This window comes from Balaenoptera acutorostrata, chromosome 7 (assembly GCF_949987535.1).
Source record: "Balaenoptera acutorostrata chromosome 7, mBalAcu1.1, whole genome shotgun sequence".
Classification (NCBI taxonomy): Eukaryota; Metazoa; Chordata; class Mammalia; order Artiodactyla; family Balaenopteridae; genus Balaenoptera; species Balaenoptera acutorostrata.
This window is the reverse complement of record NC_080070.1, coordinates 53,605,891-53,632,737: the sequence shown is the minus strand read 5'-3', so window position 1 is coordinate 53,632,737 and position 26,847 is coordinate 53,605,891. Positions and strand designations below refer to the sequence as shown.

The following is a 26,847-nucleotide window of genomic DNA, read 5'->3' as shown; positions in this document are numbered from 1 at the left end:
ATACTGAGCCTCTAGCAATACGTCAGTTACAGTTGCAGCTTCCCTACTCCAGACTTCTTCCCTGGGCGGTGGGGATTGCTGCTCCAGAAAGTTTTGAGTTTCCTTTATTAGCCTGTCTTGTCTTTCCAGTTGTGCCTTGTGACCTTACCTCTGTGACAAATCTAAGAAGAATTGTTGATTTTTCAGTTTGCTCAACTTTTTACTTGTTAGGATGGACTGGTGACTTTTCTTCTTACATGCTGGACTGGAAACTGGAAGTCCTTAGCATTTTTCAAGAACTAATTTTTGCTTCTGTTGATTTTTTTTTCTTTATTGTTTGTCTCTATTCTACTTTATTGTTTTCTTTACTTATTGTTATTATTTCCTTCCTTCAGGTTGTTCTTCTAGCTTCTTTAGATGGAAATTTGTATCATTGTTTTATTTTTTATTCATATCATTGTTTTTAATCTTTTGTTCTTTTATAATGTTTAAAGATTTCCCTTTAAGCATCACTTTACTTGTAGTCCACAAATTTTGATTTTTTAAAATTATTTAATCAAACATTTAAAAACTTCCCATTATTATTATTTTTTTAAATCATGAGCTATTTAGAAGTGTGTTGCCTAATTTCCACATATTTGGAGATTTCCCCCCAATATATTTTTGTTACTGATATTTTATTTTCTTAGCATCAGAGAGCATACTAGTATGGTTTCAGTCCTTTTACATTTATTGATATTTGTCTTATTATCCAGCATATTGTTTGTCCTTGGAAATGTTCTGTATGCTTTTAAAAATTATGTGTATTCTACAGTTGTGTGGTGGAGTGTTTTATAAATGTTAGTTAGGTCGAATTGGTTGATAGTATTGTTTAAGATTTTTGTATCATGACTGATTTTCTGTTTACTTGTTCCTTCAGTTACAGAGAGAGGAGCGTTAAAATATCCAGATATTATTGTGGTTTTGTATATTTCTTCCTTTTGTTCGGTCAGGTTTTACTTTGTGGTTTTGAAGCTTTGTTATTAGGTGCATTCACATTTAGAATTGTTGTGTCTTCTTGATGAATTAATTCATTTGTCTTTATGAAATATCCCAGTTTATTGCTGGGAATGCTCCCTGTACTGAAGTCCACATTGCCTGATATTAATATAGCAATGTTTGCCTTGTATATAGTTTCCATCCTTCAATTTTTATCTGTCTCTTTATATCTAATAAGTGTTTCTAATAAGCAGCATATGGTTGAGTCTAAGCTGTTTTCATCCAGATTGATAATCTCACATCTTTTAATTGGAGTGTTTAGCTAATTTTCATTTAATGTAATTATTAATGTGGTTGGGTTTAAGTTTGGCATCTTTTCTATTTGTTTTATTTGTTGTTTGTCTTAAAAACCATACTAATTATTTGTCATCTGCGCTCCGGTTTTTTTTTTTTACAGGTGGATTAACAATAAGTTTAAGACAGTTGAGAAATAAACTGAGTTGACATTTCTTTTAGATTTAAATGATTCTTCAGAATTTTATAGTTCTCATCCACATGTATTTCATTAGCAATTTGTACTAAAAATTTGCTTTTGTGGAGTCTTTGTAAAGCATTAAACACATTTTCAAAGATTCAACAACTTTTTATTTTCCCACTTCTGTTTCTTAGATTTATGTAATTTTTGGAGTAATTATCATAGCAATTACAGTAGATATAAACAGATTTAAGAACAAACATAACTGCTTCTTCATGGTCATCCTCCTCAGCAAATGGGAGCAGAAGGGCATGAGCATTCCCAAATGTAACTTACTATTAATCAGCATTCAGTATTGGCTCTCTTTTTATTTAACTGAAGCATTGGAGAGAATGTGAACACCAGAGAGCATGTTGTTTAAATACTGAGTAAAAGTTCTGTGTTTAACTATGTAATACCTGGTTTGTAGTATAATTGGAATAAAATTGCTAAGTCTTTATCCATATTACTGCACTATACATTATTTTGAATAATTATATTAGACATATTGTTAAGGTACCACTCAGAATCAAGGAGTTTAACCTAGCTTGGGTCAAGGAAATGATGTTTTTGATTCTTTTATAATGCAGAATGACATCAGACTTCATCAGAAAACAAATTGTCATTGATTATCATTTGGTTTTTAAGGGGATCCTTTATTTTTCTTTTTAAAATCTAAGTATTAAGACATATAATATGTGAAATTTTGTTTTTATTTGGTTTCTTATTAGGATGCAATATAAGAGTGTCTCATCTGTGTGAAGGCAGAAGACTGGAATAGTTTATCTTTTTCAGATCCTAGCTAGCAGGGAAATCAGTGTTTGTTGTCCTGTCGCCTAACATTTTTTAGCCTTTAAAATTTTAATTACACCTAAAAATCATTTAAATAACAGTAGAAATACAGTTTCCTATTTCGGTCTAACTAAGATGTATTTGTTCTTTGCTTCAGCAAGAGAAAGCAACTACCATGGATTTGACTAAACATTTAGAAAGTACTCTGAAGACTTGTGTAGGTACCAGAATGAAAAATCTGGCAGCTAAGGTTGAAATATTGAAAGAAATTAGGTAGGTAAAAGCATATTTTTAAGAAGGATAGTTTAAAACAAATGCTAATTAGTTGGTGCTTTGTTTTGTATGCCTGTCATTTTTGCTTTGTAACTTAATCTTTGTATTTTTATTACTTTAAAGAAGGAAACTAAAAATAGTTACTCCTGAGACAAATTTTATATTGTTTTCATTAGTGTTCTGTTGTCACTATGTGGCATGATAGTGTCCTAAAGTCATCTATGAGAATGAAATTAAAAAGTCAACACAACTTCTAAGTGGTAGTTTGATGAGAAACTACTATGTCCTCTTGTTTTGCTTGGGGTTATTTTCAGTCCTATACTGAAACTATAGATTTCAGTAATCTAAATTAATTATACTCTGTCTAAAGAAAGAAGAAAGTAGTCTTCATGGAGTTAGAAGAAAAGTGATCTTCATGGAGTCAGACGAAATTGGTTAGCAAGTTTTGTACAGAGTTTATTCAGCATATCTCAGACTCTATATATGAATTATGTAGGTACTTTACTTTATAGAGGATTGCTTTATTATTGGTTAGGGATAATTTTTCACCCTTTTCTGGAATGTGGAAAAAATAGTTCTCAAAACAACCTAGTTCTCTTTTTGTGCTATACATACAACTTAAACCAGTAATTCATTTTCTCATGTACTTTGAAACACTAAGAAGATGTTGCCCTGAATTAATCCTGCACATTCATCTTTTGTCCAGTGGGAATTTATATTCTCCAGTATAAATCCATCAATCGGTATCTGGTTTATAAGTTTCTAAATAGTTTGAGTAAATTAAGTCTCTCTAGAGCTTAATCAACTTTTAATGCACAACCAAAAATTCAAGTGACTACACTTGCAAAGCTGTGAGATTGACTTTGGACCAAAACAGTTCAAAATATTTTAACCCATATTTGAGGAAATAATGTGCTGTTAGAATGATGGCAGTCTAACTGGAAGCTAGAAAAAAGAAAATGATGGGCCTTGTTGGTTTTGCTATTTGGTCTTTCTCATTGCTTTTTTTTTTGGCTATTTTAAAAAACTCTGCAAATGCTAGTCTGCTTATTAAGGTACAAGGACTATGTGCCTGTCATCTTGGTAAGCAAGATTGGCTTAAGTATAAAATTTTACAGAATTATTTATAAATCTAATTTAATATCATTTAAAATCTGCAGACTTTTGAAGTTGTCTTCTTATATAAAGCTTTTTGGAAAAGATATTTAAGTTTTTTTCTCAATCAATTATGTTTTTAATTAAAAGTTTGTATCAAAGTTATTTATGATTTTATATGATTTGAAAAAGTACCTCTTCATAGCCAGTGTTGTAAATAGTAACTTTAGACCATTCGTATTTAAGTGTAATTTTTTTTCTCACAACACCTTTAAAATTTCTTGATCTTTTCCTTTTTGCTGTTTTAATAGATGTGTCAATGTCAATGTTCGTTTTGGAAATGACCTTTCAGATGCTATACAAGTATTGTATGAAGACTGCTTTACTATCCCAGCTTCTTTGAATGAATTAGAGATAATTTGGGCAGAATACTGTCTGGCTCAGGAGAAGATTCAAACTTGTCAGAATGTGGTGGGTTAAGAATTTTTCTCTATGATGATTATTATCTGTTGAACATAAGGAGATAATGTCTTTCAAGAAAGCAGAAGGACTGCAGATATTGTAATGATACTTTATGTGAAATCTTTAACTTTTACTGTATCTTCATATTAATAATTTGATTTCTTTTGTTGCCTTGTAAGAAAGGTAGGATAGATAAGTAGTGATTGTGGAAAAAGGGTTAATTAACAAAATCTTTCCCCCTTTTGCATGAGAATTTACCTCTCTCTGTTCCCTTGGTAATTTGATGAAATGATATTTCAGTCATGTTACTGGCAACATTGTTTAGGTAAAAATAAAACCCCTGATTGGTAAATTGTATCTGGACTGGGAGGAACTGTAAACTACAAATACTTGCAACTGGGCATACCCCTTGAGGGACCCTGGCAGCTATACCTATAAGAGATGGTGGCTTTTGAGGGACATGAGGCTTGTAAGCCAGAGTGGCTCCCACAACTGCTAATGTGGATCTTTTTTTAAAATTATTTATTTATTTATTTATTTATTTATTTTTGGCTGTGTTGGGTCTTCGTTTCTGTGCAAGGGCTTTCTCCAGTTGCGGCAAGCAGGGGCCACTCTTCATCGCGGTGCGCAGGCCTCTCACCGTCGCGGCCTCTCCCGTTGCGGAGCACAGGCTCCAGACGCGCAGGCTCAGTAGTTGTGGCTCACGGGCCTAGTCGCTCCGCGGCATGTGGGATCTTCCTGGACCGGTGCACAAACCCGTGTCCCCTGCATTGGCAGGCAGATTCCTAACCACTGCGCCACCAGGGAAGCCCGTTAATGTGGATCTTGTCTTCTGGTCTGAGTGGCGTGTTTTATGCTGCATTATAGGACTCTGCCTTACTGTTAAATGCTATCTAAGCCATCCATATGTGGGTAGGGGAGGGATATGATGAATGGAATATTTCATGTGACTTCTTCATTAGTGTAGGTAAAAATATATTTATTTCCTCTTGGAATTTTCTTTAGTTTATTATATTGAGCTGAATGGAACTCCTTGTTTTTCATATAAAGATATTTGGTACAACAATCATAGCTTTCCATAGTACCTGTGAGCCCTAAACTTGTGTTTGGAGTTGTCCTATCTTAAGTATCGGTGGTTTCTGCCTCTGGGGATTGTACCCTGAAAGTCTTATTCCCTATTCATTCTAGGTTGGCCAGTTGGCAGCCTAACTGGCTCTGAATGAGAAAAGTAAACAGAATAACTAGGCCTTTGAAAATGCCAGGAATGTTTAATTTGGATAAGGGATTCGATTTAGGTTATTTTACATATTAGACCTTTACTGGTCACTTCTGATTATGGAAGGAAAAAAAGTGACAGAAGTAATAATTTTTGAATCTGTATGAAACACAGGCAGTGTTATAGATACTTTATAAACTTTTTCGTACACAAACTTTTAAAAATGGGCACTTTTGCTCCTCAGGAAACTGAGGCCCACAGGGTTTAAGGAAATTGTTCAAGATTACGTAGTTGTAAATGTTAATATGGAATTTGAACCCAGGTATGTCTGATTGCAAAGTGTATTCTAGTTCCATTTAAACCATACTGCCAGTATTAAAATACTTCATCATGTATTTTCATGTAGTAAGATGAAAAGATGAAAAAGGACTGCTTTTTAATTTTTGTTTTGTTTTGTTTTTGAGCATAAGAAAGTGATTTATCACAGGGAGGGAAAGGGCTTAGTATATACATAGGACTTGGTATTCTAGTAGAACAAATGTGATTTTTTTTTTTTGCAGCAATTTATTTCCACTACTGCTGATGTTTCAGGACTTACTTTTAGGCTTTATTGCCCTAAAGTTCATTTGACAGACTGAAGAGTAGATTATTGGATAAATAGAGAGTTATAATTGTCCCTCAGATAAAGTTGTAATTTTATTTCCCTTCTTGTACTTAATTTGGGTCTTAGTATTGTTATTTTCATTTATATATTTCGCACAGTTCCTTAACTTGATTGCCATGTACTTTTTTTTTTTTTTATAAATTTACTTATTTATTTATTTTTGGCTGCGTTGGGTCTTCATTGCTGCTAGTGGGCTTTCTCTAGTTGCGGTGAGCAGGGGCTACTCTTTGTTGCCGTGTGCGGGCTTCTCATTACGGTGGTTTCTCTTGTTGCGGAGCATGGGCTCTAGGCCCATGGGCTTCAGTAGTTGTTGCACGTGGGCTCAGTAGTTGTGGCACATGGGCTTAGTTGCTCCGCGGCATGTGGGACCTTCCTAGACCAGGGATCGAACCTGTGTCCCCTGCATTGGCAGGCGGATTCTTAACCACTGTGCCACCAAGGAAGCCCGCCAGGTGTATTTTTGATGAAAGAGATTCTTTTCTTTTGTCTTTATAATTAGTTATATAATGGTCTGGTTGAGCTTACACAAAAAACAGTATTCTAACATTCAGGCTTTTAAGTGTATGTGCCAGACACTGTTACAGGTAGGAGACACATGCATTTGTTTAAGACGTGGTCCTATCCCTCTATCTACCTTGGGTATTGGCCGGATATATAAATAGATAGTTTTAATATAGTTTGGTAAGTACTATAACAGAGGTAATGCACAGCATTCTTGGATATCTCTCATATCTATTTCCAAACATAGCCTTTTGGGTGAATTGGAGGTTTTATCATGGTGGAGTTTAACTGAATCTTGAAAGATAAGTAGATGAAGGAATTGAGGGTGGGCTGAGAGTAGGAAGGAGACAGTGTGTAATTAGCCATAGACACTTGTATAATTTTCTTAAGAAAAGCAAAAATTTTATTGTTGCAGAAATAATGGGAAAAGATGAAGATTAACAGAGCAGAATTGTTGAACGTAAATCTTATTTCTAATTAAGGGAGAGAAAACTCTTTGTCAGTTTGGTGATCTAAGGAGACAGGTGTTTGTCTGAAATGTTACTATGTTTGGAGAACGTAATGTTAAATTTTACTAACTTTAAGAGATCAGTTTTTTTCATAGAGGTCAGTGTGTAAAAAAAACACCTGATATATTAATGATGGTTATTCTTTTTTTCCTTCCTCCAGAATGAAGGGAATATTTTGATAGCCAAAAGAAATGAAGTACAACAGAAGTTGTACATGGCAGTAGAAGTTTTTATTCTGGAAGTTGATGAGTTACCTCTTAATAAACGCTTGAAAACATTACAGGTTGGAATTTTAAAAGATATAAAATATACATTAAAATATGTTTATCCTTTGAGAGGTGAAATTAGCATTTACCTTTAGACTTCAGATAGTACTGATGGCTGCAAAAGTTTTTCTTTGATAAATCCTAGTTTCTTTTTAATGGTGTTAAAATTTTATATTGATATATTTAATGTGTTTATGTATGTATATGTATTTATCCTGCAAACAAGGTAAAATGATCAGGCATGTCAGGCTTGCTAGAGCAGCATTCTTTGGGAAAACTCACAGAGACAGGAGCAGTAGCAGGCAGGTGAGTCCCTGTTACCCACTGCATTCTAGCAGAAAATCTAGTAAAGCCATATGTTAGAGTTAGGGAGAGGGATCCTGATCCTTGAGTTATAGGGTTTTTAAGATCTGTGATAGGGGATGGAGTACAGTAGCTGTATGATGTTGTGGAACCTTGTCTTTAGTCCTATCCTGTCAGCTCAGAAATGACTAATTTGGAGTGAATGAGTGTGACAATGTCATTCCACCTATTAACATAGTCTTTCTACTTATTCAGATCTTTTATTATGTTTTTTAATGATGTTTAAAATTTTTCTCCATAGAGCCTCATGCATTTTCTTCATTTAACTCCAAGACATTTATACTTTTGATTGCTTTTGTGAATGTTATCTTATTTTCCATTTCCTAGTTATTTTTGATGGTGTAGAGGGATACTATTGATTTTTATATATTGATGTCTCTCTGGCAACTCTGCTGAACTCTCTTTTAGTTTTTGTCAGTTGATACTCTGAGCTTTCTGTGTGGTCATATCATTTGAACACAATAACCCTCTTCTACTCCTTCTACCTTTTATGTATCTTAGAATTTTTACTGTTTTTGTCAGTATCTTTAATACCAAGTTGAATAATAGCTGTCTTGTTTTATACTGTAGGGAATAAGCTTGCTGGAGAATTGGAGAAAAGGATATTCAGGGACATCTGGGCACTGTCTCTTTTTGTCCACCTAGATGAAGGTGTAGTTTTCATATTACTGTGTATGGTTCAGGAGCCATTGGAGCCCTGGTTTGAAACATTTTCTTAAATGGAATTGCATAAATAGTATAGGTTATTCCAGAATGGTGAAGTGAGCTTTTCATATAAAAGGATAGTGATGAAAGAATTCACCTGTCTGCATTGCAGCTTCTACTTTACCCTGTAAAGGTTTATTTCTTCTCATTAACTGTTAGAAAACAGAGGTAAAGGATCAGCAAACAAGGTCATTTTTAAAGCTCTTTTCTTTTTAAAGTTTAATCTTAAAAGAAGTTTTGCCAAATCTGGTTTGTCTCTCTTTCTACTATTCCCCTCGGTCACCAGTTTATTCTTTTTTTTAAATTTTTCCTGGAGTATAGTTGATTTACAATGTTGTGTTAGTTTCAGGTGTACAGCAAAGTGAATAAGTTGCATATATACATTCTCTTTTAGATTCTTTTCCCATGTAGGCCATTGCAGAGTATTGAGTAGAGTTACCTGTGCCGTACAGTAGGTTCTTATGAGTTATCTATCTTATATATAGTAGTGTGTATATGTCCCCCTACCCAGAATCATATTTTTCTACATCTGTAACTCTATTTCTGTTTTGTAGATAAGTTCATTTGTACCCTTTTTTTAGATTCCACATATAAGTGATATCATATGATATTTGTCTTTCTCTGTCTGACTTCACTCAGTATGACAATCTCTAGGTCCATCCATGTTGCTGCAGGTGGCATTATTTCATTCTTTTTTATGGCTGAGTAATATTCCACTGTATACATGTACCACATCTTCTTTATCCATTCCTCTGTTGATGGACGTTTAGGTTGCTTCCATGTCCTGACTATTGTAAACAGTGCTACAGTGAACATTACGGTGCATGTATCTTTTTGAATTATGGTTTTCTCCAGAGCTACATGTAAGTGAATGAAATTAGAACACTCCCTAACACCATACACAAAAATAAACTCAAAATGGATTGAAGACCTAAATGTAAGGCTGGATACTATAAACCTCTTAGAGGAAAACATAGGCAGAACACTTTTTGACATAAATCACAGCAAGATCTTTTTCAATCCACCTCCTAGAGTAATGAAAATAAAAACAAAAATAAACAAATGAGACCTAACTAAATGTAAAAGCTTTTGCACAGCAAAGGAAACCATAAACAAAATGAAAAGACAACTTACAGAATGGGAGAAAATATTTGCAAATAAAGCAACTGACAAGGGATTAATCTCCAAAATATACAAACGGCTCACGCAGCTCAGTATCAATAAAACAAACAACTCAGTCAAAACACGGGCGGAAGATCTAAATAGACCTTTCTCCAAAGAAGACATACAGATGGCTAAAAAGCACATGAAAAGATTCTCAACATCACTAATTATTAGAGAAATACAGATCAAAACTACAATGAGATATCACCTCACACTGGTCAGAATGGCCATCATCAAAAAGTCTACAAATAATACATGCTGCAGAGGGTGTGGAGAAAAGGGAACCCACTTGCTCTGTTGGTGGGAATGTAAATTGGTACAGCCACTATGGAGAACAGTATGGAGGTTCCTTATAAAACTAAAAATAGAGTTACCATGTGATCCAGCAATCCCACTCCTGGGCACCAGATTATTCTTTAAGCTTCTCTTTAGTTTGCTGAAAAATAGTTTGATTTTTATTTATATTCTTCAAATAAATACTTAAGAAATATAACTTATACTTTGATAATGAGGGTCAAAGAAGTGAAATGTCATGATTTTGATTTCCTCAGCATTTATTGAGATTTTTTTTGTGGCCTACAATACACGGTTAATTTTTCATGACTGTTCCTTTTAAGTTCAAAAAGAAAGTATATTCTAGGTTTTCTTTGTGTGCGGTTTCTGACCTATAGCTATTATTTTAAGCTTTAATCTTCTGTATCTTTGCTTAGTTTTTTTATCTGATCAGTTTATCAGTTTGGGGATATTTTTGTTATATATTCTAGTTAATATATTGTTATATATTCTGGTTCTTTAAATTGTTCAAAATATTTCATTGCTGTATTGTTGAGTGTTAATGAATTTGTGATTGTTATGTATTTTAAACTGTTATGGAACATTATTTTTCCCTTAAGGTGTTTTGGGATAAAATTTTATTTTTGTTTTCATTTAAAATTCTTATCCCACCTGTCTTTCTGGTTAATATTTGCTTTATATATATTTTCTTTTTTTCTTCCCTTTATTTTAAATGTCTCTCTTAGACAACAGACTAACAGATCATTTTTAAAAAGAGTCCAATGTGTAAATCTGCCTTTTGATGGGTAGCTTGATTTATATATTTATAATTACTGTTTTACTAGAACTTTTTTCTGTGATTATTTTTGTGTTTCTGTTTATCATGGTTTCTTTTTTTTCTCCCTTTTTTTTCACCTTCTACCCCTGATATCTTAGAACATTTTCACTTGCCTCTGGTGTGTCTTTTTGTCTGTCTGTATCTCCCTCCCATGAATCTAACAACCACAATTGTTGTCTAGGATTTGACTCACAGATTGTTACAGATATTGTATATGATATCTCAAGTAACAGACTTTAGAGTTATTTTCCCACTCTTATTTATTTTGTAAATTATTGGATATCTTTTGGTTTACTCTGTATTGGAATACTTTCTTTGAGAGTACTTTCAAGGAGGGCTTTGAGTGGTTGACTTTGTGAGGTAGTAAATGTCTCAGGATATTGTATTTAAACAATTTAAATATTTAAACAATTGCTTACATTTAAGCTCTTTAAACAATTGTTTAGTGAGTTATAAAATATTAGGTCCATTTTCTCTTCAAACCTTTGACAATAATAATCCATTGTTTTCTTATTTCAGTAGTTGTTGATATGAGTCTGATTTTTGTTCTTCTGTTACCTTTTTTCCTCCTGGAGCTTGAACATTTTCTCTTGACTTATTTCCTAAATTGCACTGAAACATATATAAGTTTAGATTTAATCTGAGGCAATTCAGTTTGAGGTTTTCCTTTAACTCTAGGAAATATTTGATAATTATTTCTTAAAATACTGTCTCCCCCGCTCCCTCCCACCTCATTTACATTTTCTTTCTTTCTGAGACTTCTGTTAGATGGATATTTAAACTTCTGTTCTTTACATATTTTAATTGTTCACTCATTTTTTTCTATCTTTTTATCCCTTTCTTTGTCTTTTTGGAAGGATCCTTGACTTAACCACCTAGTCACTAATTGGTTCTTTTGCTGTATTTCTTCTGCCACTTAACCAATCCCTTGTGTTCTTTATTTCAAAGATTATTTCTTTCATACTTATATTTCAGTTGGTTATTATTCATAGCTACTTGGTTTTGCTTTATGTTTCCAATATTCTTTCTTTCTTTGAGAATATTTGTTATGTTTATTTTGAGTTCTTACTATTATCTAGGCGACTGATTTTGCTTCCTTTTTATAAGGTGGCTTAGTTTATTATATTTCTTTCAGAGTGCTTGTATTATTCACACATTTCATCCTCCCCTGTACTTCCCCTCAGGACCTCATATTCTCTTGAAGAATTATAAGCTGCCTTAGTGTGCTGTTGTATACATATGTGATAGTGTGGTAATGGGACCTAGGGAGGGGTGAAAGCTTGGACCATAACTTCAGAGACTTCAGATGGGTTTAGGGAATAGGATGGGGTTGTTACTCAGAACTTCTAGGGTTGCAGACTGGGCTCAACTACTTCCTATTGGCTTTTCTTCTAGATGATCTTACTCTTCAGAGGACCTCCCAGTCCTGGGAGGAAAAGAGCCACTGCTCTTTTCCAGGGACTGCCACCCTTGGGTACCAGGTGTTCAGGGCAAAAGGGAAGAAAAGAGAGTGCTTGGCCAATTCTTTTGTATTGGTTATCAATTTTTGCCTCATCTAGGTTTCTATACTGTACTTGTATAAATCCATTGCCTCTTGCTTGTGCTGCTGCCTTCCTGCCCAGTGTCTGCCCAGTGTGAGGGAGAAAGAAGGGCATATGAAGACAGTTCTTTTCCCACAGGATATTCTCTGCTGTGGTACAGGCCTTCTCCCACTTGCTATGACCGTATTCATTCAGTGCTAAGCACCAGCCATCCTCTCTCTTTCCAAGGGTTTGTCAGAGTTTTGTGATAAAAATTTCTGGAATCTATTAAGTTTTCCTCTTGTCTCTGTGACATTTCTAGAGTCTGATTCCTAGAGAGAGCCATCAAGCTCTTTTGTCTCTTCTAGTCCTTTCTAAAAATGCTTTTAAGTGCATACACACACACATATATATATGCTTAATGTCTTTCCTTAATTGGAATTATTTGAATATTTTGGTGTTTTTATTTTTACTTAGCAGTAGCTCTTAGAAACTTCCATATCAGGGCAAAATAGTAGTGATTCTTACATAAAGTCAGAGAAAAGAGGATAATTTCTACTTGATTAAAAACCTAAGAATATAAAACCTTCTATTTATAACCTTAATGAACGTTTACTCTTACAGTCCAAATAAATCACCTTATAGGTAGTTTTATGCTTTTATGTCTAATTATTCTAAATTTTATTTATAAAATGCTCAAAGATAGGGAATCAACATACTACTTTTCTGTCTCTCAGATTCTAATATGGTGCTTGAATCCTAATATAAAGTTAATAAACTTTAATAAACAGAAGTATCTCTTTGCAGGATTTGTCAGCCTCTTTAGAAGCAGTATATGGACAGGCCACAGAAGGGACAAACTCTGAAGAAACACTGAAGAAATTTTATGACTGGAAGTGCAATAAAAGAGAGGAGCTCACCAGTGTTAGAAGTGAAACAGAGGTTTCTCTACAACATCTTGTAACGTGGTTTCAGAGTACCTTAAAGGTAGCAAGAGCTGTTGCCGAGTGGTGTCATAGCATAAACCGGGGAATACGTATTTTTAAATTGTCCACATGTAATTTACTTCTTTCTGAGAGAGGGAGGGACGGAGAGAGAGATAAAAAGGAGAAAAAATATTAATGAGAATATGAATGAGAATGCTGGGATAGAAGAGTGAGGGATTTACATATTTACATTCTCTGTTTAGGACATATATGAAAACAACTTCAATCAAGTTACAGGTGTAAGATAATATCAGTGGAATTTATTACAAGTGTAGTGTATATTTTACAGCTATAGTGTAGAGATAAGAGTATGTGCTTTGAGGGTAGTAGAGCTTTCCTCTTTTTGGTTTCTTTTTTAGCAAGACATATGTGTTTTAACATTAGTTGGCTAACTAGCCATGATTACAATGTTGTTTAGCAGTGTAAGTCTTTTAAGTTTTAGTTATCTTAAATATCCTAAAGATACCTAAACTAAATGGGGAATATTAGTCTCATTTGATATTAGATATTAGAAAAGGTGTCTTTTATATCTTCTTTTTTTTTTTTAGTTCTTAATTATTATTGTGAAAACACAATGTAATTTTCTAAAAGGCTTGGAGGCATGTGGCTTTGTGTAATGTACTCAGAACCCTAATTAAATTTTGGCCTAATTTTGTTATTGATTCTGTGTTCTTCTGTCTGCTTTACATCCTCCTGAGCAAAGGGAAAGACACCTATAGTGTCATTTATCTCTCTGTGTGAATGATTTCCAAATATGCAGTTCTAGCTTTGTCTGGGGAAAAAAAAAATCTTTAATCTCCTGCTACTTCTAGAACTCTTCATTTTTGGTGCTTTTTATGGATACATTAATGTAACTAAGTTATTTCTTTGTCTTATTTTGTTATTGATCATAATTGTCTTTCCATTTAGGTTAATTATCTGTTATCCTTTTCTTTCATTTCCATATCCGTTTCCCAAATCTAGACCTCCATAAACACAAATCTGAACCTCCGAAAGCCGAGTGACTGCTTCTGACATTTATGTTCTGTATTATAGTTTGGGTCCCTGATGTCATTCTATTTAACACCTTATTATAAAGTCTGTTTCCTGATAGAAAGTACCTTAGTTTTCCTAATGAGATGGAAACTATCAGGGTTTAATTTTTAACCTTGAATCTTCATATTCCTTAATGCTAGTGGGTCATCATTAAGTACCAGGTACAGTCATACCCCTTCTTTGTATAAGCGCTGATATTGTCTGCCCACTACCTGTCAGATTTAAACTTGCTCCCTGAGCAGTCAAGGTTCTTTACCAGTTTTTAGTCAGACTGCGTCTTTTTCTATTCCCCCAAAACATCTTGGTCTTGTCCCTGTTTTTTCTCATAATTTTCCTCTGTATTGTCCTCTCATCTCTCTTAATCACTAATTACCTTAACAAAAATCTGTGTTTTCTTTAGGCATGTGAGGTGTGTATACCTTTTCTTTCCGGTGCATAAGTTTTGTGAGGGTAGTACTTTATGTTTCTTGTGTTTATTTCCCCCTCGTTGCCCAGTACATAGGTTAATGCTCTGCTCCAGGTATAAGGACACAATACTAATTGAAATAATTAAATGAGATACTTCATGTTTTTTATTTTTGCAAACGAGGCCTTTGATCTATCTGTGGAAGAATCACTGACTTCTGAAGACACAATTGGTAATATTGATGAAATCCTAGAGAAGACTGAGTCAGGTGTCTGCAAAGAGCTGGAGATATCTCTGACTGTGAGTACTGATATTCTTTATTACTGCTTCCTTTGAAGCAAAGTGGTTTCCTTACTAGGTAGAGAGTGTTAAGACTAGTCTTAGCTTTCTTCGTAAAGGCCTATTTGAGATAGTAACACTGTCAAGTTCTAATCCAAATACAGTGCGAAGTCTTATTCTTCCACAGGGTGGTATTTTGATTTTAGTAGGATATTTCACATGAAAAAAAAATCTAATGTTTAATTCTAGGAAAACAACTCTTAATCTGAGTGTATCAGCTTTCTTTAGCACTTGATTCTTGAGTCCATCATACCCAATGACTGTAAGTGTAAGATAAGGCTCTTTAGAGTTTGTGAAAACTTGAAATAAAATCTGGGAGAGCTCTTGGAAGTGGATACACAAGTTTGATTAGTAGCTCCCTTTCCCTACTGTGTATACTCTCTTTTGCTGTTTAAAGTTAAAAGTTAGTGTATTTTGTAATGTTAATATTGCTCACTGGAACTCTTAACCAGTTTTTCAGGCTGCTTACCAAAGTCTCATTGGTTATGTTCTTTATTTTGCTTGTTTCTGTTTACCTTTTGTGATTTTATAAAGATTGGCATTAAAAAATACACATTACTATATTTCCCTATTGTCAAATTGTCCTTATTTAGATGGTTTTGTCAGGCTTGATTTTAGAAGTGGTTGTTAACAGATATCTAAAAATAAAGTGTTGAAGTTCTGTATATTGTTTAGTTCTTACATTTAGCATAACAGTATCCCTGATTTCCTTTAACACTCTGCTTCAGACAGCTTTAAGTATAATAGCGTATGGGAATAAAATTTCCCATATGAACATCTTTGACATCATTCTCTCTTCTCCCTAGAAAAATATCTATGTTTAAGAAATATTTTGAAATAGATATAGAAGTTCGTTAAGGGTATCATTTTAAAGTGTATCCATTGTTATCGAAGGTTTTAACTATTTTGTATTCCTTTGTATATAAATCTGTGTGTATGATTTCATTTAGGAGCAAGGTGATGCAGACAAGGAGATCACTTTAAATACATATAGTCAAGTAGTACAGAAGATCCGTTCAGAGGAAAGGCTTATTGCCACAGTACAATCCAAGTACAAGGACAGTGTTGAGGTTGGATTATGCTTTATATTATTGGTCTTATATACTGATGCTTTGAAATTTTTAATACTTAAACTTTTCTCAAGTAGTTTAATACCCAGTGTGTAGATAAATTATTTACTATTGCTAGAAAAACACTATAGCCATTGTTAGCTGGTATATAATTAAATTCATCCTATAGTGGAAATGGCATTTCACTGATATAAATATATTGAGATTTTTTTATTGCCTTAAATCTTTGATTTTCTTATGTCCTTTAAAACATAACTTTTATCATTTTCTTTTTGCCTATACAAGTTTACAGTAGAAAACTTGCTATATACAGAAAGATAAGAAATAAAAACATTGATTATAGTCCCTTTTGCTTAAGAGATACTCACTGCTAGTTTCAGAGTATTTCCTTTGTGAATGGTGACTTATATGTATGTATGAATATTATGTGCACTACATCATTTTGTAAACTGTTTTGAAAATGTTTTCTTCATTTAATTGTGTATTATGAACATTTGCCCATGTGATTTATAATTCTTGTATACTGTCATTTTGAGTGACTAGAACATCATCTCTTGCATAGATGTACAGTGTTATTTAACCTTTCATCTATCAGATGTTAAGGTTACTTCCATTTTTTTTTACCATAAATAACACTGTACATAATCTTTGTACATAATATTGTGTGTGTATTTCCTCAAATAGAGTCCTGAAAATTGTTAATTACTAAGTCAAAAGGAATGAACATTCTTAAAACTTGATACATATTGTCAAACTACTTTTGGGAAGGGTAATTTCAATTTACATCCTCACTAGAAATTCAATTTGCATTTTCTGTAGCAAAGTGTGTCTCACTGTGTGTCTCAGCTTGAAATATTTTTTCCCTTTGCTTCTTTGATTGCTAGAATGATACTCTTCTAAATAGATATGTGGATAATTAAGAAATCAGTGGGTAGAATTGTCTTGTTGAAAATTGAAGAATTTCTTATTTCAATCTGAACTCAGTAAATACTAGTTGAATCTTAATAGAGAATTAATGTGTGGTCAGAAAGCGACTGTTTGATTAATATTGTTGTCTCTGTGTTGAAAATATAACAACTCTTTCTCTCACTTAGTTTAAGAAACAGATTATTGAATGTTTAAATAAGAGCCCCAATGTGGATCACTTGCTGTCCATTAAAAAGACACTGAAAAACTTAAAGGCTCGACTGAGATGGAAATTGGTTGAAAAGAATAATTTGGAAGAAGTAAGGAACAGTTGGTTCTTACTGAACTCTGTGTGTACCTCATTTTATTTATGCATAAGAGTAATGCATAAATACACTCTTTAAAATTATTCACATTTTGTTTTATTTTTCCCTTCTGTGTTTGTGTTTAAATAAAATTACTACGTTAATAGTGTAAACATTTTCCCATGTCATGAAATGTTTTTAAAAAACATTTTACATGGTTGCCTTGGTTGTTAGTAAGATAAGCATTTTCGAATAATTTAAAAAACTGTTGATATGGACTGTTATAATATCTATTAAAAACAAGCCTACTACATGCTGCGAGGTGATGGGGTACTCCCCCAAAGGCAGAATTTTGTCGTAAAGATCAGGATGTCTTTTGTTAGCTCTCTTTTTAATGGCTGGACATACTATTTCTTGCAAATAGTTTAAGTTGTTTTCATATTATAATAGAACTGGAAGAATTAGGACACTTTAAACTGGACTAAACCTCCTTCTTTAGTCTTGAAACTTTGTGAATAAACTGGCATTCTTTGTTTCCTTGAACAAAGAATTTACTTATCAAAGGGATTTACATTATATCTTAATCCAACTTGAGTTAGCTTTCTTCCTCATTGGAGCATTTAAGCATGGAGTGGAGCTAATTTAATAGTTTAAAATTTTTCTAGTTTTATCCTATTCTGGGCTGTGGGAAATGGGGTCTTTTTTAGTTTAATTTTTTAACTTTTATAGAAACATCTAACTTTGAAAACATGTACCTTTTAAGGAGGCTTGTTAATTATCTTAGAGTTTTATGGAGTCTTTGTGAGTCCTACATTGTCTTTCCTGTAGTAGACATGCCACATGTTTACTAATTTTTTAAAAATCAAATCTTATGTAGAAAAAGGTTCCAGGGAGTTTAATTGTATTCTGGTTCCTATTCTTGACATTTACGTTATGGTGGCAGTTGTTCATCTTAGAGAAAGTGTACAGCAAATTAAGAGATAAGAAAAATCTACGTAATTAACTTTATGACTTTATTTTTATAATTCCTTTTTGTAGGTTTTGGAAAAGTCAGGATTAGAATAAACTAATAAATATTAATTCGACAAGTGTTAATGAGAGATTGTTATGTGCTAGGTATAGAAGGATACGTAGAAATCAGAGTGATTTGCTGTAGAAGTTGCATTAATTCTTACTAGGAAGAGTTGTTTTGAGTCTACTTTCATAAGTCTGTAAGGTCACTTTTTTCTTTCTGATTAAAGTCCGATGACCATGATGGATCTGAGATTGAGGAAATAAAACAAGAAATAACTCAATTGCGGAATAGTGTCTTTCAGGAAATTTATCATGAGCGGGAGGAATATGTAAGTATTCGATTCTTTGAAATTTTGAATTAGTTTTTACTGTAAAAATTGAATTCAAATATCCATTTTTATGAAGTGTACTATAATCAAAAGATCAGAGATTATATTGGCATAGTTAAATTGGTATAGTAATGTTTGTGAATTTAGAAATTAATTTCTGATGACAAAATAGTTCATAACCATTGTGCCAAATATGAAAATTACAGAAAAGTATAAGGAAGAAGAAACATCATCTGTAATGTTCTCACTCAGTGGTAACAGTAGTATAATCACATTTAACTTTTGAGTTAACTTCCTTTTAGTTTTCTTTCTGCTTGTTTTTACAAGAATCAAGATTATAACAGACACTTTTGCATATTGCTTGTTTTCTGTTGAAGATAAAGCCTAAAGATTTTTTCCTTTATTAAAATCTGTATGAACATCATTTTAGCTTAAAACTGCAATGAAAACATTAATAGGGCATCATAATTTAGTTGAAGAATATAACAAAATAAAACTACTGGGTTGGGGGAAAGTTCTACCATGAATTTTTGTGACTTTGGAAGAGTCAGTCAGCATATTTTGTCTTTAAAATGGAGAGAATATTGTATTTTATGTTTCAGGGATGTTATGGGAAAGAAGTAAGATAAGAAACAATGCCTCTGAAAAATAAAAATACTATGAAAATAGTAGGCATTTTAAGTGTTATGCATTATTTAGCAAACTTATCTGACTGTGTGTGCTTCATTGTTCACCTTAGGAACCTTGGATAACATAGCTATCTCCCAGGAACGTGATAAGTATCTAGAAGTTTTACTGAATAAACATGTGATAAGTGACTTTTCTAAGGATCCTCAATTGACACATTTGCTTCAAAGTAGCTTTTGCAGAGCTACATGTTTATTATTCCTTTCAAGGCTTTTATGATTTTTTTCTTCCTAAAATGAAACAGCCATTATTTTAAACTGTTACTGTGTTCTGTTTTGTTCTGTGTTTGTACTGTGTTCTACTATTTTGAGAAATAGTGACAATTTTATGACTCAAATTGGTTTTTCATCACACTTTTTCATTTTAGCTTGTGAGTATGGACTTTGACCTTAGGCAAGGTTTTGTGCCTGTATATGTATATTAAGCTTAAAATGGTAATTAAGTTTTTCTTCTGTTAGTAAGATGGTAATTTAGAACCAAATGACTCTTGGTTTTTAATATTTCTTGTAGTAGAAGGCAAAATCAGTGATTATATATTTTATGAGGTTATATATATATTATTAGATTATATATCTTGTTAGATACATAATAAGGGAGATACCAACATGTCACAATTGAATATATATTGATCTATAATAAAAATATTTTTTAAATTTAGGAGAAGCTGAAGAGCTTGGTACAGAAATGGTTCCCTGAGCTTCCTCTACTTCATCCTGAAATAGGATTACTTGAGTACATGGTAAGCTTTGTTTCCTCTGAGAATTACTATTCTGCAGAGAGTGTTGAAAAGTGATGACATTAAAATTATGTGTTATGGGCTTCCCTGGGGGTGCAGTGGTTGAGAATCTGCCTGCTAACGCAGGGGACACGGGTTCGAGCCCTGGTCTGGGAAGATCCCACATGCCACGGAGCAACTAGGCCCGTGAGCCACAATTACTGAGCCTGCGCATCTGGAGCCTGTCCTCCGCAACAAGAGAGGCCGCGATAGTGAGAGGCCCGCGCACCGCGATGAAGAGTGGCCCCCACTTGCCACAACTAGAGAAAGCCCTCTCACAGAAACGAAGACCCAACACAACCAAAAAAAAAATTAATTAATTAAAAAAAATTATATGTTAGTGTTAAATTTATAATATCCTTACTTTATGAAAATGTTCCTGAGGAATGGTTTTTAGGTATTATTAGAACTTTTCTCAAGACTGTCTTTAATACTTGCATACTGTATGTATATCAATTTGCATGTTTTTAATTTTTATATCAATTTTTATATCAATTTGCATGTTTTTCTTTGTTTTCTCTTTTCCTCATACCCACTCAATACATTGCATGGCACTTATTTGAATTACAGGTGTTTATTTTTTGAAGTGATGAAGCAGTTTTAGCTTCTGTTCCAGGTTAGAATAAAAGCAGGACACTGATAGTCATGAGGAATTTAAACAGAATTTATCTTTTAAGTTAAAGCAGGCAGGATTCAAAGCCTGGGAGATCAGTGTGTTAGAAGGACTCTGTGGAGCAGGATTGGTAAACTTCGGCTCTCAGAGCAGAATCTGTTAGCTCTGTGTTTTATATTGTCTGCTAGGGATGAGGGACTAGATGAGATGTTTATTCTTTTTTTTTTTTTAATTTTATTTATTTATTTTTGGCTGCATTGGGTCTTCATTGCTACGCGTGGGGCTTTCTCTAGTTGCGGTGAGCGGGGGCTACTCTTTGTTGCGGTGCGGGGGCTTCTCATTGCGGTGGCTTGTCTTGTTGCAGAGCACGGGCTCTAGGCATGTGGGCTTCAGTAGTTGTGGCACGTGGGCTGAGTTTCTCCACGGCATGTGGGATCTTCCCAGACCAGGGCTGGAACCCGTGTCCCCTGCATTGGCAGGTGGATTCTTAACCACTGCGCCACCAGGGAAGCCCAAGATGTGTATTCTTTAAGATTGTCATTAAGTCCCTGATAATAGCTTAAATACAGTACATAAAGGGATGTTCACATAGACTTGTGAACTCATAAATATGTAAGATTAATAAGTCCCATAAATTGTTAAAGCAATTACTGTATAATCTTTTCAGACTAAACTTTAAAATAATGTAGTGTTTTTCTTGCAATTATTTAACTCTTGCTTAGAGACTCTCTCTTATAGGATGGGTGAGTGAATATGTGGTGCTATATAGGACTTGAAAATTAATTTTAAAAATATGCTAATCTGTTTTATTGTGGAAGATTATAAAAGGTTCGAATTGTGGCTTATGGATGCCTTTAATTATTTTAAGATGTTTTCCTGTGATGTATCCTTAGGAAACCCCTGTAGATTATGTATTGTGGATTACTTAAATATGCTGACAACACTTAAAAAAAAAACCAGAAAATAATTTCACAACCCCTCTTACTAAAACTATACCACAGTAAAACTCAGCTTGATTTAAAATGTTGATAGTCATGTTTTAGTGCAAAAAAGTTATTCCTTTTAAAAAGTAGCAGAAATACCTAGTAGAGTTAAATTATTTAAAAGCCATTTTCACTTTTGAGGATTCCACTTCAGAGGCAGGGGTGTTAGAGTTCACAGTAGTCATAATTTTTAGACATCTCATTCCCATTGTACAGTCTCCCTTTTATTTGTCATCATTTTAATATTTTTTAGGAAATACATGAAGTTTTCCAAGTAAACATCAGGGTCCCTTGGAAGCACGTCTGGTTCATCCCAGTCATCTTCAGAATCTGTTAGAGAGCTGTTGCAAGGATTAAATGTATGGTCATTACATTTTGGGTGGGAGTTCAAGAGCCAGGAAATAGAAAAAATATGAAACTTTAAATATTTTTATTTATTGGTGTCTCCAGTAGGGTTGATGTCCAATCCATCTAATAGTATGTAACTAATTTTGTTGATTATTTAAAAGTACTGGGATTATTTGGATTCTTAAACTGTAACAAAAACTTGTGCCTAGAACTCTGGTGGTCTTCTTACAATGAGCTTGGAAAGGGATCTTCTTGATGCTGAGCCCATGAAGGAACTTAGCAGGAAGCGTCCTTTGGTATGTTCTGAGGTTAACGGGCAGATAATTCTTTTAAAGGTAAGTTTAAGTTCTTTGGACTTGTGGGAGATTCAGAAGTACAAAGGGGAGTGGTGGTGGTACTTTTCAGGAAAGTAAAGACCCACTGTTTATTTTCTAAATTATGTGAATTGACTGGTATGATGATTATGCTTCCAGTGTGGTTGCCAGAACTAATTTTGAATTTAAAGTTTCTCTCATTTCCCTAAATAATGTATGTCTTTAATAGGATATACTTGCTTTCCTTTTTTCGGGTGAACTTATTACATTCTAGCCAAAAGCCTTTTAAAATTCTTGTTTTTCTTACATTTCTCTTTGAAATCTCAACTATTTTGCCAACACAGTCTTCTGTTCTTTGATTTCTTCTCTTCATTGACCTGGAAAACTGTTAATCATGATAATAGGATAATTACTTTGGCCTTAGTGAGTACATATTGTAGAGTGTATATTAAGCTACTGGTAGAAATGTTCTTTTCTTTCTAAATCATATCATTTAAAGCAGATAGAAAAAGTACTTATACAATTTAAAAAAATAAACTTAGATATATTTTAACTTACAGAAAAATCTAATTTAAGTTGGAATGATATATAATTAGAGTGAGATTTTTAATCTTGGAATTGCCAATCCCTCTTTTTTTTTTTGGTACAAGGGCTATTCTGTGGATGTTGACACAGAAACCAGGGTAATTCAGAGAGCAGCTGCGTATCACAGAGCTTGGAGAGAAGCTAAAGAAGAGTCTGGGTTGCTACCATTGATATTCCTATTTTTGTGTAAGGTAAAGTTTTTATGCTAATCTCTTGCAGAAAACATTTTATTTAAAGTGCGTTTTAGCTCCAAGCTTTAGAGAAGTAATTAATTCCTTTTAATTTTTTTAAAATTGAAGTATATAGTTGATTTACAGTATTGTGTTAGTTTCAAGTGTACAGCAAAGTGATTCAGTATATTTGCAGATTTTATTCCATTACATGATAATGGGTATAATTCCCTGTGCTACACAGTAAATCCTTGTTGCTTATCTATTTTATATATAATAGTTTGTATTTGTTAATCCCATACCCCTAATTTGTCCCTCCCACTTTCCCCTTTGGTAACCACAAGTTTGTTTTCTATGTCTGTGAGTTTGTTTCTGTTTTGTATATACATTCATTTGTATTATTTTTTAGATTCCACATATGTGATATCATATAGTATTTGTCTTTCTCTGACTTATTTCACTAAGCATGATATTTTCTATGTTGTTGCAAATGGCAGTATTTCATTCTTTTAAATGGCTAATATCACATTGTATATCTACCACATCTTCTTAATCCAGTCATCTTTTGATGGGCATTTGAGTTGCTTCCATGTCTTGGCTATTATAAATAGTGCTGTTATGAACATTGGGGTGCATGCATCTTTTAGAATAAGTTTTTTTGTTTTTTCCGGATATATACCCAGGAGTGGAATTGCTGGATCATATGGTAGTTCTATTTTTAGTTTTTTGAGGAACCTCGATACTGTTTTCCATAGTAGCGACACCAATTTACATTCCTACCAACAGTGTATGAGGGCTCCCTTTTCGCCACATCTTCTCCAAAATTTGTTACTTGTAGATTTTTTGATGATAGCCATTATGACAGGTGTGAGGTGATACCTCATTGTGGTTTTGATTTGCATTTCTCTAATAACTAGTGATATTGAGCATCTTTTCATGTACCTGTTAGCCATCTGTATGTCTTCTTTGGAAAAATGTCTATTCAAGTCTTCTGCCCATTTTTTGATTGTTTGGTGTTTTTTGATATTGAGTTGTATGAGCTCTTTGTATATTCTGGATATTAACCCCTTGTTAATCGCATCATTTGTGAATATTTTCTCTCATTTCATAGGTTGTCTTCATTTTGTTGATAGTTTCCTTTGCTGTGCAAAAGCTTTTAAGTTTAATTAGACAGTCTTTTCAAAAGGTGGTGCTGGGCATGTAAAACAATGAAATTAGAGCATTCCCTTACACTGTATATAAAAATAAACTCAAAATAGTTTAAAGACCTAAATATAAGACATGAAACCATAGAACTCCTGGAAGAGAACATAGAAGAAACAGTCTTTGACATAAATTGTAGCAATATTTTCTCCTATCAGTCCCCCAAGGCAAAAGAAATAAAAGCAAAAATAAACAAACGGGGCCTAATTAAATTTAAAAGCTTTTGCACAGCACAGAAGTAATTCTTTCCAGAAAAGTTATTTTGTACAGTCATTGTATACTAAAAATATATTGAAGAATTTTTCACTTACATTCTCATTCTCTGTTTTGCTTCTCAGTCTGATCCTATGGCTTATCTGATGGTCCCATACTATCCTAGGGCAAACCTGAGTGCTATTCAGTCCAGCATGCCTTTAACTTTAGAAGTAAGTAAAAAACCTTATTTCCACGGATGTATTAAATGAGAAAAATGACATCTAAAGTTTATTGAGGATATACTACATGCTTTATACAGTGTACAATTTTGACTCATTCTATTTAATTGTCATATCCGCCCTGTGATATGAGTTATCCCATTATATACAGATTAGAAAAATGAGGCTCACAGAGATTAATGTGACTTGCACAGGGTCCCTCATCCAGTGGCTGAGTTGGGACTTGGAATTGGGTCTTTTTGGCACCAAAGCCTATCCTTATAACTATTAAGCTGTGCTGTGTGTAAATTGTGTAGTATAGCACTTGGTATTATAAGTTTTAAGCAATAGCTTTGATTTCTATTGTAAATTTGAATTAGTAATAACAATAAAGGATGCCCAGATTCTTGCTACCCGGTAACACTATTTCAGTCTCTTTTTCTTTTCTAGATGCTTTCTGCTCATTATTTGTAATCCAAGTCTTCTTAGAGACTGTAGTATCTAAGTCATACACACACACACACACACACACCCCACACGGTATTACCAGTGACATAATCAGGACTTCTGTCCTTTAATTCTTTCTCTATGCTGTATTCTTTTTAAAGGTTCATTTGGAAGAAGCTTAGTCACTTCTGGAAAAGTCTTTTAATTAGAGAAAAGGTTCAGCTGTTAAAATGATTTGTCTACTTCCTGACTTCTTTTGTATGTACTTGTCTATAGGAAGCTTTAAAGGTCATGAAAGGTGTTGCCCAGGGCCTGCATACGTTGCACAAGGCTGACATAATTCATGGATCACTTCATCAGAACAATGTATTTGCTTTAAACCGTCAACATGGAATTGTTGGAGATTTTGACTTCACCAAATCTGTGGTAAAATATAGTGGTTTTATAAATAAGTTCTAGACTTCATTTAGTATTATTATTATTAGGCAGTAGTTCAGCACTTTTACATCATATGGTAATTTATTATAAGATCTTTGCCTTCAGTTAAGGTGTGTCATGTAGTGTAAGCAATTATGTGTTATCAGGTAGGTGCTGGAACAAGAGTTTCTAAAGTTGTGCATTATATTTTTTAACCATAAGTCTTAGGAGCAACCTGAAATTACAGTCAGTGGCATTGACAACATTAGCATTAATTAATTAATTCATCAAGAAACATTTAGTTGCTGGAAATACACAAGGAAAACTAGGTGGCCATCTCCTGTCTCCCAGTCTACTGGTGCCCTCCCCCTCAATAGATTAAATTTAGATATACACGCTTTGCTATTTTTTGATTAATGGGCATTTTTAGAAACTTGGGAACCTTGGACTTTTCCATTTAATTCAAGTTCTAGTTTGATGACATTGCCTGTGAATTTTGGTGTCATATTACCTCAGAAGAGGCAGTTTGTGGGAATAACAAACATCAGACAATTAAAGAGCATATTGTGATCTTTTTTATTTTTCTTTTTGGTAGAATGGGCAATTTCAAAATACATACAATGATGAGGGAGCAGTTCTCTTTGTTAAAATAACAGCTTTATTGAGATATAATTCACATACCATAATGTGTATATTTCACTACTAATTTTAATATAGTCAAAAGGTTCTGCATCAATCACCACTGTCTAATTCCAGAACATTTTTTATCACCCTCAAAAAGAAACCCCATACTGGTTTGCAGTTACTTCCCCTTTCTTTCTCTACTCAGCCTGTTGGAAACCACTAATCCATTTTCTGTCCCTATGGATTTGCCTATTCTGGACATTTCCTATAAATGGAATCATGTGTGGCCTTTTCGTGATTGACTTATTTCACTCTGCATAATGTTTTAAAGGTTCATCCATGTTGTAGCATGTGTCTAAACTTCATTCCCTTTAAAAAATGCCCAAATAATATTTCATTGTATGGATATGCCATATTTTGTTTTTACCTTTGTCAGTTTGTGGGCATTTGGGTGTCCACTTTTTGATTATTATGAATAATGCTGCTATGAAAATCAGTATACAAGTTTTTGTGTGGAGATATGTTTTCTTGGGAGTGGAATTGTTGGGTTATATGGTAACTCTTCTGTGTTTCACCGTTTAAGGAAAAAAACTGTTTTCCAAAGTGGCTGCACTGTTTTACATTCTCATCAGCGCTGTATGAGGATTCCAGTTTCTCAACATCCTTGCCAATATTTTATTGTCTGAGGAGTTCCTTTTTGACTAGTGAAAGTCATAATGCTTTTTTATTTTTTTTTAAAGATTTTTTTTGATGTGGACCATGTTTT

General features: G+C 33.5%; 1 protein-coding gene across 2 annotated transcripts in view; it reads left to right on the top strand.

Annotated features, from left to right (window-relative positions):
* Positions 1-26,847, top strand: part of STK31 (serine/threonine kinase 31) — an 87,402-nt gene that overhangs the window by 21,963 nt on the left and 38,592 nt on the right. For both annotated transcript variants that reach the window (XM_028163817.1, XM_028163818.1), the window contains exons 8-20: positions 2,421-2,536; positions 3,943-4,102; positions 7,144-7,266; positions 12,920-13,099; positions 14,723-14,839; positions 15,829-15,948; positions 17,043-17,174; positions 18,401-18,502; positions 19,848-19,928; positions 22,118-22,243; positions 22,873-22,998; positions 24,519-24,605; positions 25,317-25,466. In XM_028163817.1, coding sequence (XP_028019618.1) covers positions 2,421-2,536; positions 3,943-4,102; positions 7,144-7,266; positions 12,920-13,099; positions 14,723-14,839; positions 15,829-15,948; positions 17,043-17,174; positions 18,401-18,502; positions 19,848-19,928; positions 22,118-22,243; positions 22,873-22,998; positions 24,519-24,605; positions 25,317-25,466 — 1,620 coding nt within the window. The remainder of the gene's footprint in view (positions 1-2,420; positions 2,537-3,942; positions 4,103-7,143; positions 7,267-12,919; positions 13,100-14,722; positions 14,840-15,828; positions 15,949-17,042; positions 17,175-18,400; positions 18,503-19,847; positions 19,929-22,117; positions 22,244-22,872; positions 22,999-24,518; positions 24,606-25,316; positions 25,467-26,847) is intronic.